Source organism: Drosophila subobscura, chromosome O, assembly GCF_008121235.1.
Source record: "Drosophila subobscura isolate 14011-0131.10 chromosome O, UCBerk_Dsub_1.0, whole genome shotgun sequence".
In the NCBI taxonomy this organism is placed as follows: Eukaryota; Metazoa; Arthropoda; class Insecta; order Diptera; family Drosophilidae; genus Drosophila; species Drosophila subobscura.
In genome coordinates, this window is record NC_048533.1 from 9613627 (window position 1) to 9633271 (window position 19645).

The 19645-nt window shown below is 43.2% G+C and overlaps 3 protein-coding genes across 29 annotated transcripts in view; 1 reads left to right on the forward strand and 2 right to left on the reverse strand.

Moving 5' to 3' along the window:
* Positions 1–149: 149 nt before the first annotated feature.
* LOC117897488 (egl nine homolog 1) lies at positions 150–10921 on the forward strand. 2 transcript variants are annotated; one of them, XM_034806378.1, is made up of 5 exons: positions 150–1266; positions 9090–9375; positions 9441–9521; positions 9589–9728; positions 9786–10921. In XM_034806378.1, the coding sequence occupies exons 1-5, from the start codon at positions 746–748 to the stop codon at positions 10225–10227; spliced, it is 1470 nt and encodes a 489-aa protein (XP_034662269.1). In that variant the 5' UTR covers positions 150–745; the 3' UTR covers positions 10228–10921. The 2 variants fall into 2 exon arrangements, with proteins under 2 accessions (XP_034662269.1, XP_034662270.1); XM_034806379.1 differs by lacking the exon at positions 150–1266 and adding an exon at positions 6500–7154.
* LOC117897490 (probable mitochondrial import inner membrane translocase subunit Tim17 4) lies at positions 1298–2202 on the reverse strand. Its single transcript, XM_034806381.1, has one exon. The coding sequence runs from the start codon at positions 2036–2038 to the stop codon at positions 1445–1447; it is 594 nt and encodes a 197-aa protein (XP_034662272.1). The 5' UTR covers positions 2039–2202; the 3' UTR covers positions 1298–1444.
* A 3546-nt stretch (positions 10922–14467) lies between the features above and the next one.
* Positions 14468–19645, reverse strand: part of LOC117897485 (TLD domain-containing protein 2) — an 81726-nt gene continuing 76548 nt past the window's right edge. For all 26 annotated transcript variants that reach the window (XM_034806366.1, XM_034806361.1, XM_034806362.1 and 23 more), the window contains 4 exons: positions 16336–16457; positions 16023–16182; positions 15789–15958; positions 14468–15724 (listed from right to left, as the gene is read on the reverse strand). In XM_034806366.1, the coding sequence (XP_034662257.1) occupies positions 15589–15724; positions 15789–15958; positions 16023–16182; positions 16336–16457 (588 nt within the window). In that variant the 3' untranslated portion in view covers positions 14468–15588. The remainder of the gene's footprint in view (positions 15725–15788; positions 15959–16022; positions 16183–16335; positions 16458–19645) is intronic.

Below are 19645 nucleotides of genomic sequence, written 5' to 3' on the forward strand. Positions count from 1 at the left end.
TGCAATTTGCAATTAAAATTCGAGTTGAGTTGTTTTGTTCGTTTCATGCAATTGTTATCGATTAGTTGCCGGCTAATGGTGTTGCAAAGTGCCCGTGTATCGTCGCCTCGATGAATATACTATCTATCAATAGATATCGCTCCACTCTCATCGCTAGCTCACAAAAATAAGTTTTTAGACCAAAAAATAGTTAATTTGCGCTATTTTTTGCATAATCTGCTCTAAAAATCAACAAAGCAAGTCAAGGTTAGCCCTTCCAGAGCGCGGCGCTTAAAGTTGAGGTGGTGCATAGCGCAATTGTACAAAGAAATTCCGATAAGAAGCAGAATAAAGCATCAGCTGCATTGTGTGTGCGTTTTTTTGTTGTAGTTTATTTGGCATATATTCGGGTGGCCTACGTGATTAAAATACCCATGAAAAGAGGGCTAAGAGTGAAATGGGGCAGGGCACAATTGGCTAACATGAGCCGCTGCCGTATTTTTGCAAAATAATTGATAGCGTCCGTCGGAAACAGCTGAAATCGCCAATAATCTGAGACGCAGCCCCGTTTCAGTGTGTGGGTGTGTGTTTCTCTGTGTTTTTGCTTCTCCGCGCGTGTGTTTGTTTGAGTGTGTGTGTGTTTGTGTTGTGTGTCGGGGGGCGAAGGTACAAACACACCCACCCAACAAAAAGCAGCGGCACTAGCAGCGCGCTCTCAAGGTTAAATTCGGTCGTCGGCGCCCACTGCTGCTGCCGCAATGCTGTGATGATGAGCAGGGGACGAGCCAAGGACACAGGGAACAGGAACCGCAATCGCGACCGCGACATGGAGACGCCTCGCTGCTCCATCTGCGGCACCACCCAGCAGCTGTTGCGTTGCGCCAAGTGCAAGGCCATCTACTACTGCTCGGCGGCTCACCAGCACATGGACTGGCCCAATCATCGGCAGGACTGCCGCTTGTTGGCCCGCCAGAAGAACAACAACAACAAGATGCAGCAGATGCAACAGCTGCAGCAGGCCGTGGCAGCCACCACACTGGAGGGCAGCGGCGCTGGCGCCAATTGCTCCACGGCCCAGATGATGACGCCGGCCCATCAGGCCCAGAGCTGGCCGGCAGAGGTGGATAATCTGTTGAATCTCCTCGGGCAACCGGGACAGGGGGGTACACAGCCATCAGGGGATGGCAGCCAGCGGCAGAGCCATCACCACCACCACAACCACAGTGGGGAGAAGAGCTCCAGCTATCAGATCGGACTGGCAGACGCCAGCTTCATGGGATCGGGCAGGTGAGTGTGTGACCGTGTCACGAAGGACGTGTAAATGACACCTCCATTTAATGCACTCCAAAAACATTCAACAGAGAGTGAGAATCCGGCACAGGGCTAACGCCGATACATGAACCTAATTTGGAACTGGGCCAGAAATGGGATACGAGATTCTATAGATACTTGAGTCACTTGATAACTAGACAACGTTGGCCATCTTGACCAGATCCAACAACGACTGGGGGGCAGTACCCGTGTGGCCGGCCATCACTCGTTCAAACTCCAAGCCCTGTTTGGTCCCGTCCCGGTCCTGGGCCACTTCCCACTGGGGACGCTGCGGCTTGCCTTGGGCCGCTGCTGGAGCGATGGACTGATCTTCGGCTGCATAGATTGTGGCCACCGCTGAGCTGGCTCCCTCGATCAGCGCCAGCACCAGACACCCGATGACTGCACTGTTTGCCATTTGGCGGACACCCTGACGGGCGGCGAGAATGCCACCCGTGGTAGCGCCGCTCACAATCGAGTTCCACGAGTCCTCGCGCTGTCTGTAGTGAACCAGCGCACAGTCCACCGTGCTGAAGGTGGCACCCCAAACGGCAAAGCTGCCGGCAATCCCAGGGGTCTTCAACTTCACGGAATCCAATCCGCCGTAGAGCCCGCGACGTAGTCCCGACGGGGCATCCCTGAATCCCTTCAGTGACTGGAACAAGGCACCGCCAAAGGTGCCCATCATGAAGGCGCAGCCGCAATCCTCCACAATCCGTATGGGACAGGGCTGACGAGTGTACTCCATCCTCTCTCTGGGCTGCCCCCAAATCGAAATCTCTCACTATCGTGATGTCTTTTAACTGTCGATTCCTTTGCGAGGATGTCTGTATTGTATTTAGTTTGTATTTTTTGGTTCCTAACCGTCTAACGTGTATTTTTCGAATGACTTTTGGGGTTTACATGATTTGTTAGCTCGTGTTGCTGCTTGTGACTTTTGCTTCAAATCGGACGGGATCGAACTGAGTGTTTTAAGTAGAGTGGGGAAACGGGCGCTATAAATAATTGTTGTGACCTTGAAAACGAAATCTCTTTTCCAAACTTTAATTTGCACTACTTATCTTTTGTACAGCTATACGTAGGATCTGTTATAATATCAGCTGAAGCATCTGATAGTCGAGCTTTGAAATACTTTTTCGCAAGCTAAAGTGTGTGCGAAGGCAGATTAGTAGCCGCCTTGCCTCGCGCCCAAACATGTGCATTCCTTCCCCCACTTGCATATCGAGGCAATTATCGATAAGCGTTACGTGCGGTGACTGATGACGGATGGCTCTGCCCTGCAACCCCATTCCTCCTTATTTCCATTCCCCCACTTAACATTCTTTATTTGAACTCGAAATTTATGAATCTCATGCCCCCGTACAAGTGTGTTGTTGCCCCTTCGAGGGAGATTAGATTGTCTCCAAGCTGCAGTATTAAGAGAGAGAGAGAGAGGGGGGCTCCTGGGAAAGGAGAGCGGAGAGAGTATTTACCTTTGGCAGTACGTGCCCGGGAATCGAATGCATATGGCGGTCGGACGTCGTGATTCGATAACAATTGCAAGCAGGCTGCGGCTGCTGACTGCAGTCGCATTTCCACGGACACCAACACCCGGACAGCGCTTTCATTGTAATTACTCTGTTGCGCAGTTTTTCAGTACCAAATATTGTTTATAATCTCTTTTAAATACCCTCATTGGTTGGGCCATTATCTTTTTGTCTAAATTGGAATGGAAAAACTGCGAAAGAGCCATCGGAACAGTCAGAATTATATTACCAAATCCTCAACGACTGACTGTAATATTCCCTTTTCTATTTTCATTCAAAAAATGACGCTGGTTTGCTGCATAAAATTCGCATAAGAGAAGGGTATCACCAGAGTATACCCCTACGATATTTGATAGGAATAATTTACTGCTTGAAGAATGTCACTAAGATGTTTTACATAAGAAAATATCTAACTACATCTAGTGTACATGGATGATTCTTTCTAAGGGTATCTACAGCGTCGGTCTCCGCAGTCTTCTACTTTTTCTGTTGTTTCTCTTCACACACTTATGTACATACATATGTAAGTGTGTGTGCATTTGTTTTCAATTTACACACCAGAACACAACCGGCATTAACAGACACAATAAATATGGTTTTTGCACACACTGTCTATACATTCATATGTAGGTGGGAGATTCTTTGGCAAACGTATCTTGTTGCTGAATCATCGATACAATTGCGCGTTCGTTCCTTTTGTTCCCATCGTTCGGGGCTTACCGAGTGGGTGTCCAAGTGGGTGGTCCGCTCCGTTTCGTACTGTCCGCCCATTCACTTGGGTGGTCGCCTCCGATTTTGCGTACGTGCCGGGCGTACGCAAGTCTTTCGTTCAAATGTTGTTATCATTTATCGTAGTACAATTTCCGTCTCGTTTGCTTTTATTTTTGTTGACTTTCTGCTGCTGCTGCTGCTCCCCACAGCTGATGGCGGTAATGGGGAAAGGGATAGGGATCGGGACGAGCAACTGATGTTGTTCTTTATCAAACAATTAGCAGTGGCATGATCTCATTGGGGGTTTGCACAAAATTCTACATTGTTTATAAATGTGTTAACTAAAAGCTGAGACTGGGGGCCTTTTGCTCATGTCTGTTCGCCTGTCAAGCGACCGGGGTCTGGTACATTCCGGTCCGGGAACGGGTTCGCCGGTGTTCTTTGGGGTGGGGCCAAGATAAACAAAGCATTGCGCAAAACGTGCTAAGCAGCGATCTACTAAAACCGCATCAATGTCTCTGTCGGATGGTCGGATAATAAAGGTCAATATCCAGTGCAAAGTCGAATCTAGTATTGTGGGCTTGCACCTTTTCTCTGTTTGATCATTTTAAGGAGATTATAGATGGTTGAGCGGAGAATTTAATTTTAAAAAGTTAGTTGGGGCTCTCTTAAAAAGGTTTTTTTGCATTTACCCATCACCATCGGTCATTAATTAAGGATTTAAATAAATGAAAAATCTAAAAAAAAACCATCGTAAAAACATGTTTTTCTTTAATGGATTGTGGTTTAGCAATTCTTTTGACAGATACATGAAATGCTTAGCTGATTTTTCATTTACTTATTGAACAGCTTTCGAAACTCGCTGCACAGATGGAACTACTCAAACTACGACGTATACATAATATGCGTAATTTATACAAATTGCTTATTGATTATAAAATACATTTATCCCATAGAAGCTTTTTCAATTTTAATTATGACATACGGGAATTCATACACCTATGTATATATGTATGTACATATGTGAATATCTACATATTGTATAGGATTTACATTTTATACTTGGAATCGAAATAAAAGAACAAGTTATTTAATTTCCACGAAATTTGACTTCGGGTTATGTGTATCATTATCGGAATGTTTCAAGAAACTTAAGAACACTTTTTGTTTTCTTTACAATAACAGAGGTTTTATGTTCCGTTGGTTAACATGTTCCGTTGTTGCATTCCGTATAAAAATGTGCAGATGATTTTATGTTAAACCTAAAAGATTATCAGAAGGTGCTCCTCCGCTTTTATACCATGCAAGGCCTTGAGATGGATTCGCTAATTTCCATGTGGTTCTGTCGTATGAATGCACTTTACGTGTCTCTTATCTCCTCTCAAACGCCTCGGGCGTTAATTCCGACAGTAGATACACGAATTGATAAGTTTCCCTGGATCTCGAACCATCATCTCCATTCCCACAACAAATCAAACGCCAGACGGTATAAAAATAGTAGTGTACTACGTAGACAGACGCACGTCATCAAGGTCGCCTCCACAGTGCGTGTGCGCCGCCCGCACCCCGACCCCTGGCGGCTGTTCTTCCTACCGCCACCCGCTGAAACCGGCTGGGGGGTGGTGGGAGGGGTACCTGCGTGTGGTACACGTGCCACCGCGCCAGTTGTCGCACGTAATACATCCAAAAGGCGAGAAAGAAGGGCTCGAAGGGCTCACAATCGATCATTCCACTATGTACCCAGAGAGCGAGATAGAGAGGTTGTATACTCACACCGCTGTCTGCTCTCTTCTCTCTGACTTTGAACTGGGACGTTGACCTAATTTTGCAGAGAGCATTCATTCTCATGTTTTATGATGTTTCCCCATGCTCTTCCTATTCTCCATTTGTTTGTTGTACTATTCTCGAAGCATTATTTTTTGGCAGATTCGTTTTACTTGCTTGGGAAACATGTATTTAAATATCTACCTCTCTCGTTCCTTTACCCTTCTTTGCTTTAGCTCTTGCACTCCCTTTTGCTCGCTTGGCGTCTCACTCTAACGACCGGGCAACTAACGCGTGTGCGTGTACGTTTTCGTGCTGTGTGCGACCGCTTGCGTGCCATTGTGCATGTATTGGTGTGCGCTGGGCTACGTGACGATTGTTGCGCTTGTCTTTTTCTGCCTTTGCCTTTTGCGTTTGCTTTGCCGTGTGAGTTTGTTTGCATTTGCTTCGAGTGTGTTTGCTGTCTGCGCTGTGGGCGTTGCAAGCGCTTGAAGGGCAAACGGAAGGAAGCCCCAGTCATACCAGTCACATATTTATTTGATATTCTGATTTGATAACGAAACAAAACTGAGGCGCAGTGACCGGCAACTGTCATATTTCGCATCAGCAATTTTCCCCGTTTTGCCAAACACACGCCTGTCTGTGCAAGTCGCAAAGTTTGTTATCTGCTGCCGCTGCGGTCGCCGTTTTCATTTGTCAATTATTTACTCACACTCGACGTGCTTATCGCTTTACTCTAGTGCCGCTTCCCAGGCCCCCAAAGCTCTCCATCTCTCACTCTTCTCTTACTCTCTCCCGATGCCAAGGTATATGAATGTATGGTGACGCATAAACACTCACTACTGTTTGCTTGCCAAAAAAATTTAGTTCTGTTAGAGGTTGGTTTCTCTGAAGATATAGTAAGGTCTGAGTAAGAAAAAGAAGTGGAGATGGCTGCAATCTTGATGATCCACAAGCCTGGAAAATCTGAAAAGAGCCGGAGTCGGCCAATAAGTCCCTTGTCTTCCTTATCCAACGTTTGGGAGAGATACGTCCGACACAGACCCTTGATGTTATGTGTATATTGATATGCGGAGCACTGTTAAGAGAGCCTTCTGCCAATGCCTTACCCTCTATTAATACACTTTGGCAACCTGCACTATAAACTCTGTCTCACTCTCGCCTTCGCGTGAGCCAACAGGGGGCAACTGTAAACGCTGCCGCACCGTATTCGTTCAAAGTCGTCGTCGAGAGCGGTTCGTGCTATCGGAGCAGCTGCCTCGTTTGTTCATAAATTGAATGCTAAGCCCAGAACGATAAACAAACGTGACTAAGGAAGGAAGACAGAAGCAAATGTTAATGAAAACAAACAGCTGCAAATACATAAACACAAACACAATAAACGCAACAGCTGGCTGAAGCAAATGCAATCTGCAATTATTCATACCTGTGCACTCACACCAAGCCCAAGGCCAACAAAAACATTAGCCTTAGTCGCCCTATACCAATACGATAAAACCGGCTCTCCCTCTCTCTGTCCCACACACGCGCGCAACTCTCTCGGAGCACATAAAACCCGCGAACAGTTTGAAACTTTCTTTATTTGTGCGTGAAAATTGTTGCTATAGCAGTCGCTCAGACAGAACTCCACTCCTGCCCAGATAAATGATCTAAGTACAAATAACCCTAGTGAAGAACTGAACAATATTCATCGGTGTAGTGTTAACAGAAGTGATTCAGAACAGTATCAAAAGAAAGCTACGCTACGCTGAGTGATCCACGCAAAATGATAACCTCCACTACAACGGACTATCAGAACTTCTTCAAGCACACGGCGCATCCTGCCAATGCCGAACAATTCTTTCGGGATCTCTTGGATAAGCGGTAATAATAATGGATGTCCTACATACGAATTCCAAGTTAAACGATATGAAGATCATAGGATCATAGGAAGAGCTCCTGATAGATGTATTAGCAGATTGAATGAATACAATTTAAACTGAAATATAAGATTTCTTAAAATCCAATAGCTCATTAATAATTTGTAGACCCTCCATGAGAACCTTAGTTGATTCTTAGTGCTTATAAATAAATAATTATGTATATATACGGAAGTATTCGTTCTCGAACCTCGTTAAAAGTGGATAGATATGTACGAGTACAATTCCTCTAAAGTTTTTGGCAAATATTATCAAGAGTATAGTAACAATCAATGCACACCCAACTGATTTCTTTCCTAAGGTTTTTGCACTGATTAACAGATTTCATCGATTATGAATGCCAAAAATGAAACCGGTTAACGGCTTCTGTTTGAGATCTTCAATGCCGCATCTCTCTCCTCTCTTTGCTTAATCTATGAATTTGTATCGAACAACTTGATATTTATGAGCTTGTAGCATTGGGCAGGCGGTCTCTCGATCATCTGTGCAACACGTTTCAGTAATTATACCCGGTACTCGAAGAGTAAATAGGGTATATTGTATTTGTGCACATAACGGTTGTATGTAACGCACAGAAGGAAACGTTTCCGACCCCATAAAGTATATATATTCTTGATCAGCATCAATAGCCGAGTCGATTGAGCCATGTCTGTCTGTCCGTCTGTCCGTCTGTCCGTCTGTCCGTCCGTCCGTCTGTCCGTCTTGTTTGTCGGCTAGTTCTCAGAGACTATAAGAGCTAGAGCCACCAAATTTTGGCACCAGACTGCTGTATGCTCACACTGAAACCAGTGTATTTCAAAAATGAGCCCCGCCCCCTTCCGCCCCCGCAAAAAGGCAAAAACCTCCCAAATCTACAATTTTGAAGATAACAGAAAACTAAAAACGCCATTCCGTAGGGAATGACCTTATTTATCAGATCACCAAATTGGAATCCGATTGGATCATTATTATAGCCACAATGAAGAAATTAATTTGCAGTAGCCAAACCCACCCCGTCCCGCAGCATTCACACTCTGCTTCGCGCTGTTTATGGCCTGGCCCCTGACACGTCACTGCTTCTGCCTCTGCCGCTGCCTCTGCCCTGACTCTGCAGTGTGTGTTTCTAGGGGAGGGTGGCGAGCTAAAGGAGCGTGTTGGCGTGAGTAGTGTTGTTGATGTAGATGACAGATGAAGAAAAAATGTAAAATTGGACAAATAACCGCTAAAGTGCAGATGTAGTACTGAGTGCCGGGTATAAAAGTTGTGACGCGTAAGAAGCGTCTCACACGTCCCTTCTCGTTCATTTTAATTTATTTCGGGTTTCAGACTGTATTTACTTTTTATAGCAGTTCTGAACTTGTGAGAAATGTTTCATCTTTGTTTTATTTATTTTAGAGTTGTTTTGTGATGTAGGTTTTGCTTATCCAGAAATTCGCAATCGTTTTGTGAGGCGATCTGGATGGTGGCTGGCCTACGTGACTACGGTGACTGGCAGAGAGATTTCTCAGGAAAATATTTGTTTTATGGAGGCGTCGTAAAAAAGTCGTAAAATATTGTATATATCATTATTATAGTTGTACCCAAAGCAAATAAATAACGCTGAAATGCAATCAAACTTTTGCATATCGAAGCGTGAACCGTTCCCAGTATCTGGTCTATAAATAGATGAGAAATGCAGTCGAGGCAGGTCTAGACAGTGGACACGTAGAATGCAGCAAGGTGGGGTTTCCCCCAAGGTGACCTCACCCAGATAGGCATCCATAGATCTATCTATCGATATGTAGAAAGAGTGCCTTTGTAAGAGATTTTCCATACATATACAGATAAATAAATATGTATCATTGAATTTACTTTGTATACTCATCCAAATTCTTTGTTCTTTATTCTTCCACCCAAATAGCGAACGACGCTATGAGGATTTGTGCCGGAACATCATCAACGACATGAACCAGTATGGCCTGTCCGTGGTAGATGACTTCCTGGGAATGGAGACGGGCCTGAAGATCCTCAACGAAGTGCGGAGCATGTACAATGCGGGCGCTTTCCACGACGGACAGCTGGTGCACAACCAGAAGCCCGATGCTCCATCCTCGGCGGTGCGTGGTGATAAGATTCGAGGAGACAAGATCAAGTGGGTCGGCGGCAATGAGCCCGGTTGCAGCAACGTCTGGTATCTGACCAATCAGGTGAGAGTTTGAGCTCCTCCGTACTCAAAGGATCTGTTACTAATGCAAGTCTCTATATTCAACAGATTGATTCTGTGGTATATCGCGTGAATACAATGAAGGACAATGGCATCCTGGGCAAATATCACATCAGGGAGCGCACGAGGGTAAGCATATACCATGGGTAATCCTCAAAAGCGATTAGCTAATCCTATTGGTTGACCCTCTCTTTAGGCAATGGTTGCCTGCTATCCCGGATCGGGCACACACTACGTAATGCATGTGGATAATCCCAACAAGGACGGTCGCGTCATTACAGCCATCTACTACCTGAATATCAACTGGGATGCGAGAGAAAGTGGTGGAATATTGCGGTAAGCTGAAATCTCATTTAAATTCGGACAATTTAGTAATCCGTTGACTGGTTATAGGATTCGACCCACGCCTGGGACCACTGTGGCGGACATTGAGCCAAAGTTCGATCGGCTGATCTTCTTCTGGTCGGACAAACGGAATCCCCACGAAGTGCAGCCCGCCCATCGCACCCGCTATGCCATCACCGTCTGGTACTTTGATGCCAAGGAGCGCGAGGAGGCGCTCAATCGGGCCAAGCTGGAGAACAGCAGGACCAACAATGCCATCATCAGCAGTACGTCCCAGGGACATGCACAGTCTCAAGCACAGCAGGCCGAACCCGATTCCACAACTACACTACCACCACCCGCCACAGTAGCCACAGTGACAGGAGCATCCTCATCCTCATCGTCCGCACCTGCAGCCGTATTGCCCGCCAGCATGTCCACGGGGACGGGGGCATTGAATGCGAATGTCTCCAGCAGTTCCTGCGCAGCCAGTAGCGAGATTTGCACGTAACACAGCTCTAGAGTACTGGCGAAATCGGAAGAAAGAAAGGGCAACCAAAAAGTGTAAATTATTTCCAAAACACTCTGTAAAAAGTTAGTTAAAAACTATTTATGTACACAAGTCTAGAAGCGGGTCAGGCTCAGGCCCAATCGAGTCAAGACCAGTTTGTAAAAGTGAATCAAAGCTCCTTTAGTCGTTAAGCCTTCTAGTTGTAGCCTCTAAGTCGTACGTTTAGTTAGTCTCACACATTAACCCCTAGCTAACTGCCTTGTCAGTGATCGAGTCGATTGTTTTAGCATCTTTTTAATTCGTTACAAACTTTCGCAAGTGCAAAATTGGGTTCATTTCATTGTTTTCTGGCTGCCAAAGTATTATATCTAAAGAGCAGTGCATCAACAATAACATAACAATCGCAGTGCTCATTCTATCCTATCTCAAAATTGTGCCAGTAGATTGTATGAAATGTGATTTCTTCTGGCATCCCACACCCCACTCACTCAATCTGTCGACTCTCATGCATCTAGTACTCGTAGTTAGAAATCTTTTTCATATCGTTAGGCGACAACAAAATCTGTTCTCTTGTTAAATTCTAGAAGATTAATTATCCATATTTATGGCATATCTACATACATTTGTATGTATGTACATATATGTATGTATGTATGTATATTTTTCTATTAAATGAAAGCCTGAGCAAATGCAACACGTGTCTCTAATTAATGTATGTAATTTTTTGTTGTTTGGGCTATTAAATGATTGGGAAATGTGAGTTTTCTATGACTACTTAAAATAAATTGACCGTCTGTGAGCTTTGACAAGCTGTTGCGAAGTGTTTAATTAATAAGACGAGCTATGGTTAGTTTACATAGTCTTTAAATAGTGCAAGGTTCGAGATTTGTACATGGGTAGACAAAGTTCAAGACTATGTTCGGACTATGTAAGGCGATTCAGACGAACCCAAATGAGAGTGAAGATGGGAAAGTGGCAGCAGCAACTTCGATAATGTGAAGATGTAGGTAATATCAGGTTGGGTTACTCGAAACTAGTAGGTCCTTCGAAGAGCTGATCCATATCCTGACAAATTGAGCGACAAAATAATAGAGAGCTCTTTCGTTAGATAAAAGTTTCCAAAACATGAAAGTAATACGATTTTTGTTGATATTTGAATATACACTTTATTTTTCAGAAAAAGTTGTTCACTTTCGCAATGACTTTACATTTACATATATGTATGTATAGTATATATATTTATATATATTCTCCTGCCGTTCTGCACGTCATGTGTTTTGAGTGTTTAATTTTTGGTTTTTGCTGGAATGCCCATATTATTACAATACGATACAGGTTGCACACATGATTTGATCTGTTTTTTGTCTATATAATATTTAGAATAACCGAAGAACAACGACGAATGTACCATATGCCATTCGAGAAACAAACAACCAAAGCACATTTTTTGTTTTCAACATTTACATCCATGAATATCTGCGTTTCTGCGAATATGCTTAGTACTTGGCCGTGGCCAAAATTCATCTAAATACTTGATTTTCTTTCCAAAAATATATATATATATTGTTGTATGTAGATATAATATATATGTATCTCGTATATACACACACGACTGGCGACTGACTGATCTACTAATTGCTGATGCTTCTCTTCTCGTCTCTGGTCTGCTCTGCTCTGTAAGTACTCCATCTATTTTCATTGCCTGCAAATCTGTTGGTAGAAAAATAAACACCACTACCATCTCAACTCTTTGTATCTCCATCTTAACTCGTGTATAGCCCCTTGTCTGCTTGTCAAATCCTTCTATAGCTATATTTTATGTACCGTTCGTCATGGCATTGACAAAGTTGTGCTCTGTTCTAAGTGGATTTTTATACAATTTCGGTTCGGTACAGTACGGGTACGGTTCTATATTCTGTATTCGATAAAGCTGAGAATGAATACTGAAACTTGGGGGTTAGATCAGTATGGGAGGTCCTTTCCTTCAGCTCCTTTCAGCCAAGCCAACTAACAATTGCAAAATGGAATCAAATGCTCCCAAAATATATATATATATATTTGTATCTGTTTATATGTGGTATGTATATCTCTCTAGCATCTCTGGCAAATATGTGTACTGAATAATCTGCCTCATCGAATTGTGCGAATTACATTTTGCATTAATTTTGTGTTCGGTGCGCAACAACTAGAAACTCTTTTTATTTTGCAATCTACTCAACACTGGTTGGGGGGCAAAGCACTGGACACTGAGTGGGATAAGTACTCGCACACTAGGCTGGGATAATGCCGCACTAATTAGCTATGATATATGTATAGTATATTACACAAATACTAAGCACTTAATTGGAACGCACAACGAAAAACTCAAATGGGACAGAACAGAACCTATCCTCCGTCTATCTATCATCCTGCACATCGATGATGTTAACAATTTGTTTTTTGGTTTTACAGTTTTCATTTTCATTTTCATTTGGTATATGCACCAGTCTACAATTTAATTGACAGAAGTTACAATTTAAAAATATTTTGTTCTTACGCTTTGCTTTTTGGTTTTACATTTTGCTTAATTTTCAACGCACAACAAAAATATCTACGAATTCAACAACATAGTTATCCGCAGGCTACCAAAATGAATAATCCTATATACGAGTATGTGAATATGCATATTTCTCAGTTATGTAATCCCCTATTCTTTCTGCTTCTGTGTGGTGTGTGTGTGTGTGTTTGTGAGAGAGACATATAATACATGTAATTGACTTTCGGTCAACGAAACTAATCTTCGGTATACATTTACGAGTAATATTTAATGATAGTAGGCCTCTCACTTTGTTTCTTTTTTGGGATCTGTAGTTTATACGAGTATATCTGTTAGTAAACGCATTTTGGTCTCAAGATTTTTGTTGTGTGTTTCTCAAATGAAGTTCGCGCATAGTCAGAGTGAGTTTTAAGCTAATTCGAACGATTCTGAATCTCTCAGTTGTGTTTATGGGACTATCATTATTATTTTGTCACGCTCTGTAAACAAGCATTTCCTTTAATTTCCAATTTCCTCTATATGTAGTCCTAAAAAGAAAGTCTTCCGTTTACTCAATACAACAGGAATATCATCATCATCATCATCTTGATTGGGGTTTCAGGATTCTCATGCGTGTTGAGGAGGTTATATGCATGTATCATATATAGCATACGTTTATCGTATCTGCGGTTAGGTTACATAAAAATTGTCCATCTGTCAAGATCGTTTAAATAGTATATAACATCTAAAAACATCTTCTTTGGCGCGAGTCTCCATAGTTCGTTTCACCATATATTATATCGTACTGGAATATACTACATCTCCTTTTTGGGGGTTGTGGGTAGGGCGGGCGTGCAAAAAGTTTCAGCTAAATTTCTCTAAATTGTTTGCATGCTAAAGAGGGTTTTCTGCTGGGATTATCTTTACAGTTAATAGTTTCTCAAATGTTTCTCCATCTCTTTGTTGTGTGCGTTGTTTCGTGAGTAAAAACTTCAACTCTAATGAAATGAAATATTCTTTCTATGTACTTATCTCTCGATACATGCTTGTTTTTCGAACTCTGTTCAGTGTAAAATATCAGCAATTTTGTTTCGTTTTTTTTGTTTCTCTCAAATATGTGTGTTTGCAGCGTTTCGTGTGTTCGAATATTTAGAATATGTTTTCTTTCTTTTTTCAGATTTGTTCAGATTCTTGTTCAGGGTAAGAAGGGTTCTTGCAACATTTACAATTCACATCGATAAGCGTGTGTGTGGGGACACAGTGGGGGGACAAAAACACTACAAAAATTACACTTACATTTAGTCTAGATTCGCTTCTACCATTATAGATTCACATATACATATGTATGTATATGTATATAGTATGTTTTATCAGCTGTGTATACATATATATTCATTCTTGTTTCCTTTTTTGTTTGTTTTGTTTAACTATACTGAAATTGTATCTCAAAAGGGATATAAAGCCATTTAAGTTTGTTTAGTTGTTTCATCAAAAAACCGTTTCCATTCCATTTCCGCACGGCATCAGGAATTACTCCTTGTCATTCTACGAGTTGGAGGATCTTCTGCGATATCCTGTGGGGGCGGGAGGAGAAAAACTTACAACTACAAATCCTGCTTAAAATCAACGCGTGGGACGCCACTCTTTACAAAAGATATTGCACATCTATGATGATGAGGGGGGGTAGGGTACTGACAATTAAAAATTTCTTGGTTTTGGCCATGTTTTTGATTTTTGTTTTGTTTAATATTGTGTATTTCATTCTGGTGTTGTTTCTGTTTGTTGGTTTTTAGTATATAATTGCATAAAGTCAACATCATTAGCATTAAAACATAAACATAATTAAATATATATAGTATATTGGATAAAACTAAAAAAATAAAACTTTCGCTCTGCATTCAGTTTCTTCTCCTTCCTCTACATTTATTATAAAAGTCAAATCATTTAAAAGTTAACCTCATTTCTTTTCATCTCTTCTCTTATTTTTTTCACTTGCAATCAGCATTTTGCACTAAAAATTATATCGACATTCTTTTTTTCATTTTTATTTATCTTGCTCTCGCGTACTCTCTTCTTTAGCTCTTCTCTTTTTGCACAAAATGTTTCTCGAAACTAATTATAAAATTAAATTCAAAATGAAATCAATACGAAGAAACACGACACGGCCTTGTGGTATGGTGTGGTCTGTGGTGTTTCCTCTCACAATTTTTAATGTTTATCATTTTTCCATAATAAGAACTTAACGTAAATGTATCAGTGTGTGTGTGTATGTGTTTTTGTGTGTGGTGGGTGTGTCTGTGTGCGAATGATTGTGGGGGCGTGAATGTGACTTTCAATTGTTTTTTTATTTTCATTTCACTTTGCTTTAATTTTTCTAATTTTTTCCTGCTGCGTGTCGCTTGTTTTTTTTTTGCCTTCTAGGGGTTTGGGGTTTTGGGTTTTCTCATGCCTTGTTTAAATCTAACACATAATTTAGTTGCTTTTCGTTTAATAATATATATAATATAAAAACTAAATAATTAATACGTTCAAACGCATAGACCTAACTCCTCAACGAAAAACGCTCTCCGCGCAAGCTCACAGAAATTCTCACAAGATGTTTTCCCTGTGATAATTTCTAGGGAGTTTGTGGGTTGGGGTTTTTTTTGGGGGGGAGGCTGTGTGGACTTTCCTTAGGGTTTCCTTAGACGCACACTAGCTTTTGACATCATTCTCAGGTTGTTGGTTTATCTTTATCGTTTTTGTTTAGTTCATATAATTAATTAAATAGGTAGGTAGGCGGATGGCGCCATAAATATGTGTGTGTGTTGTGTGTTTGTTGGTTGCTGCTCTCAACAGAAATTCACTTAAACAAATGCCCAGCATTCGAGTGTTTTGATAACAAAGTCTTCTTGTGGCGCCAGAGGCTCATTGCCGTATGTGCTGCATTGCTGTGATCGTCCCTGATTGAGATCTCCATCAAGCCACAGACCAAAACGACCACTGAAAATGGATGGATTGAGTGTTAGTATATGAAATGGTATGGACATGCACGGGGTGTACTTACTCTCCGGCGCCAATCGACAGGCTCTCCATGTTGCCCTTGATAAAGTACATGTTCTCGCCAGTCCAATGGAATACCTTGAAGCTGGGATTGAACTTGTAGAGCAGGGACTCGCCGGTGCCATAGAAATGATCCGACACATGCAGCGAGCAGGAGGTCAGGGCACCAAATACCTATATAAATATATAGAGGATAAAAATTGCTCTTCATTTACAATCAAGTTTAAAGTTGGCTTACATTATTATCTGTGTCCTCGATGACAATTAAAACGGGACTCTCCAGGCGCGCCATCTTGCGGTACAGGGAGTTGAGGGCGAAACCATGCTGCGATGTGCTGAAGATCAAAGACCAGGAGTAGCCCTCGGCACGAGCGGGCAGATGAGAGCAAAGCTTCTCGCTGTAAGGAAAGGTGCAATACATAAATATAGGGTTGACTCAGCGCAGGTCAAGGCATATTCCATTCAAAAAGGTAGCGCAGCAGTTGAAGAACTTATTTATTTATTCTTTATACTTTAAATACTTTGTAAATCTATTTTTATCGACAACTTACCGATGCTCCTCTGTGAGGATCTCTGTCTTGCCAATTAGATCGGGAATGGGAAAGTCCAGGTCGAAGGAGCCAGTCGCAAACAGTGAGGTCTTGCGATATTCATCTGTGCTCATGGACAGCACCTGGAGGAACGATGGATGATGGAGAAGAGTTTAGCATTAAAAAATATGTTTCAAGATTGCAAAGTTAACCATAAAAAAAGCTAATTGATAAATATATCAATCACAAATCTAAATCAAAATACATATCCAACAAAAATATATTGTTTCTTTTGTTGTTTTGGGTAGGGATTTCGTAGAGTTTCGTGGCTAAAAGTGTTCACTGTGTGCAGTGCGTACTGTAGAGTGTGTTGTGAGTGTCTCTTGTGGTGGGGTTTTGGTTTGGAATTCAACTACAAATGAAAATCGCTCGCTTGGCATCGGCATCGGCACTAGCGGAGTGAACATAAATTACACGAAAAATGTACACTTAGAGAGGCTGAAAGATGTCTATAATACAATGCTGAATGCAGAAGGATGCAGTAGTGAAAAACGGCAAAGGTGCAACGGAGTAGTGAAGCCTGGCAACAAGGCCAAGACATTAATGGAGACAAATGCAGATACCATAGAGTTCCACTAAAAGATTTCCCATAATTATTATATATTTCCAAACTAAAAATCCAACACAGAAATAGTGTCAAAAAATATTCTGAAAGTACAGCTACGCTTTGTAAAATGTGGCAACTCTGCCACTGGAAAAGTTATGGAACAGAGCAAAGATGTCATAATTGGGGATATATTTTTGGCCCTACTGTTTAATACAGGGAAACAGATACCAAAAGAGATGAAAATATCTACAGTGCTTCTTCGAAAGGGTTTTTTAATCATTCATTTCAATGTACCCTTTCCCACCATGGAAAATCCTTGCATAATTTTGGGGACTAGTGTTTCCAGAATTTTACTAAATATAAATTGAATGACTGCTACGACTGTGTTGGGTGGCCGTCTCCTGCTTCGTGCCGGAGGACTTTGACGGCTCTTGTACAATACTCTGTTGGAACTGCGGCTGGCACGGGTACTTTTACTGCTTCAGAGACTGCCACTGGCTTCGTTTCTACCACTTGTTGACACGGCTGTGACGGAGCTTTATGACGGGACCACCAATGCGCTGAAATGCCGACTCCTTTACGTATTTTTCAGGCATTGCGTTGTCCAACTCGGCGTCTTTGTGTTGGTCATCGTCGGCCTTCTTCGGGAATGGCCTCAACTCTTTTTTAGGAAACTTTGGCAATGACTTTACGGTGGGGAGTCCTGGCTGAATATACCACTTGAAATATGCGACACCTCGGGGACCTTCGGGCGGACAACGCTGGAGGAGGCATAAACCTGTCGGTTCTCGTTCTGCACCTGCTTGGGCTTGGGCTTGGACTTGCCCGTGGACACACTGCGCTTAGATTTGTCGTTGCTGGGGTGCCCTGTCGAGGCAGAGTCCACCTGCTGGGACTGGTCACGCCGCCCGAATAGCATGGAGGGATAGTGGATGTCATCGAGGCGTTTCGGGACGGTATTGCGACTTCTGCTCAAAGTGCCCTTCAGCACGTTCCGGTCGGCGGCCTCGCGGTCTGCCTCCGCTTGGAAATACCGTTTCTTCGTCCAATCGAAGGAATCTTCAGGCTCCTTCAATTCGGAATCATCGCCGTCGCGTGCCGCCTTGACATGCGGCTGCTGCTTCGCCGAGACGGCCGCCTTGGACTTCAGGTGCAAAAAGGCGGATCCATTCCTCCAAAGAAATGTTTCCTCAGAAAGTCGCGCTCCGTCTTGGGCTGGTCGTATCGCTGGTAAGTCACCAGTTTGGGTTCCTCGCGCTTCTCAGCAGGAGCAGGGCTGGAACAGGCAGCGACGGTACCTGTGCCTGTGTCGCTTGGCGAACAGAGGGTCGCTTGGGGGCTCCTCTGGCCATGGGCACGTCCATCAATTCGAAGTCTTCCAGCGAAATGGAGGCACGCGGCTGTGAGTCGCTCAACCGCACGCGCTGGTCGTGTTGCAAGGCCCTGGAGTTGCGACGCGTCGATGTGTATACGTAGCGCTGCATGGCAAGGGCCTTGCGGTTCTTCAAATCGGTGCTGCTGCTGTTTCTGCAGCTGGAGGACGGTTTGGACACCGACCTGTTTGTCGGGGATTGGAGGTGCTCCATCGGCTTCGCGACCCTGATCTGGCGACGTAGCGGCTTCACCTTCCTCGCTAGCATTTCATCCGCGACATCCTCTGCGCGGTCCATGTTCGGCGACTGTTGGGCTGTGGCCGTGGTCCTTGCCGGGTGCTTCCACCCCTGCAGCAGGTCCCTCTTCTGGTTTTCCCGACGAACGACGCAGATCCTTGAACGTACCGCCTCGTTGATGGGCATCAGTTCATCCGAAATGGACTTGCTGATCTCCAAGGCCATTCTCACACTCCGCCCCTCGCTGTAGCTCATTGGTTGGACGTGGTTCTGTCGCTGCGCTGCCGATAGATGTGGCGTCCTCATCTCGGCATGAGCAGGCCCAGGCATAGGCATTGACGGTCGTATCCGCTTTTGCGGGGCGGCAGCCGTGGACATGCTGCGCCTGTACATGCCCTGCATGGTGGCAACAATGCCGCCACTGGCCTTCGAGGCATTAACCGTTCGGATGGCCAGCCTCGAGAGATTTATCTGATGGCTCTTCATGTCTCAGTTTTTTTTTACACAATTTTTGTACTTTTAGAATAGATTTGGATTTGGTTGTTGAACAAATTCGGAATGAGAAAGTAAAAATCTAAACTGAAACGAAATTTCTAATATTTTGGGAGAGATATGTTCTCTACACGAGGGAATAAAATACTGACTGACGAAATATGGGAGCCATTTCTCTGACGTTAAAATCCTGTCTTACTTTATCACCCATAACACAACTCAAACTTATTTCTCTCACCCTAAAAACTCTGTGAAGGCGACGCGAACGCAGTTTTCCGTGTAATCCCATAGTGGTGGAGGGCAGAACGAATCGATTGGGGGTCCAACAATATACTGAACCCGAAGCACATTATCTTCATTCTACATTGGCTATTTGTGTCATTCAAAACTTTCAATTTCAATCGAATCTTATCCCGCAATCACAGCTATCGGCTTTCAGGAAGGGAAAAGCTCCTCCGCATTTGTGAAATTCAATTCCTGACTAATTCGAGTGGGTTGTTGGGTGGGTGCTCGCTGTTCACCCACTTTCAACATACGTATATATTTATATATTTAATTTTATTTATATGATTGTTGTTGTTTTGTTCTGGCATTGACAGCGTGTGAATATTTCGCCATGTGA

What these genes read in the sequence shown, in the direction of transcription:
- LOC117897488 (XM_034806378.1), top strand. Translation starts at nt 746, where the DNA reads ATGATGAGCAGGGGACGAGCCAAGGACACAGGGAACAGGAACCGCAAT. An exon ending in TCTGGTATCTGACCAATCAG is followed by an intron (nt 9,376 to 9,440) that starts GTGAGAGTTTGA and finishes TATATTCAACAG; the next exon opens with ATTGATTCTGTGGTATATCG. An exon ending in ACATCAGGGAGCGCACGAGG is followed by an intron (nt 9,522 to 9,588) that starts GTAAGCATATAC and finishes CCCTCTCTTTAG; the next exon opens with GCAATGGTTGCCTGCTATCC.
- LOC117897490 (XM_034806381.1), bottom strand. Translation starts at nt 2,038, where the DNA reads ATGGAGTACACTCGTCAGCCCTGTCCCATACGGATTGTGGAGGATTGC.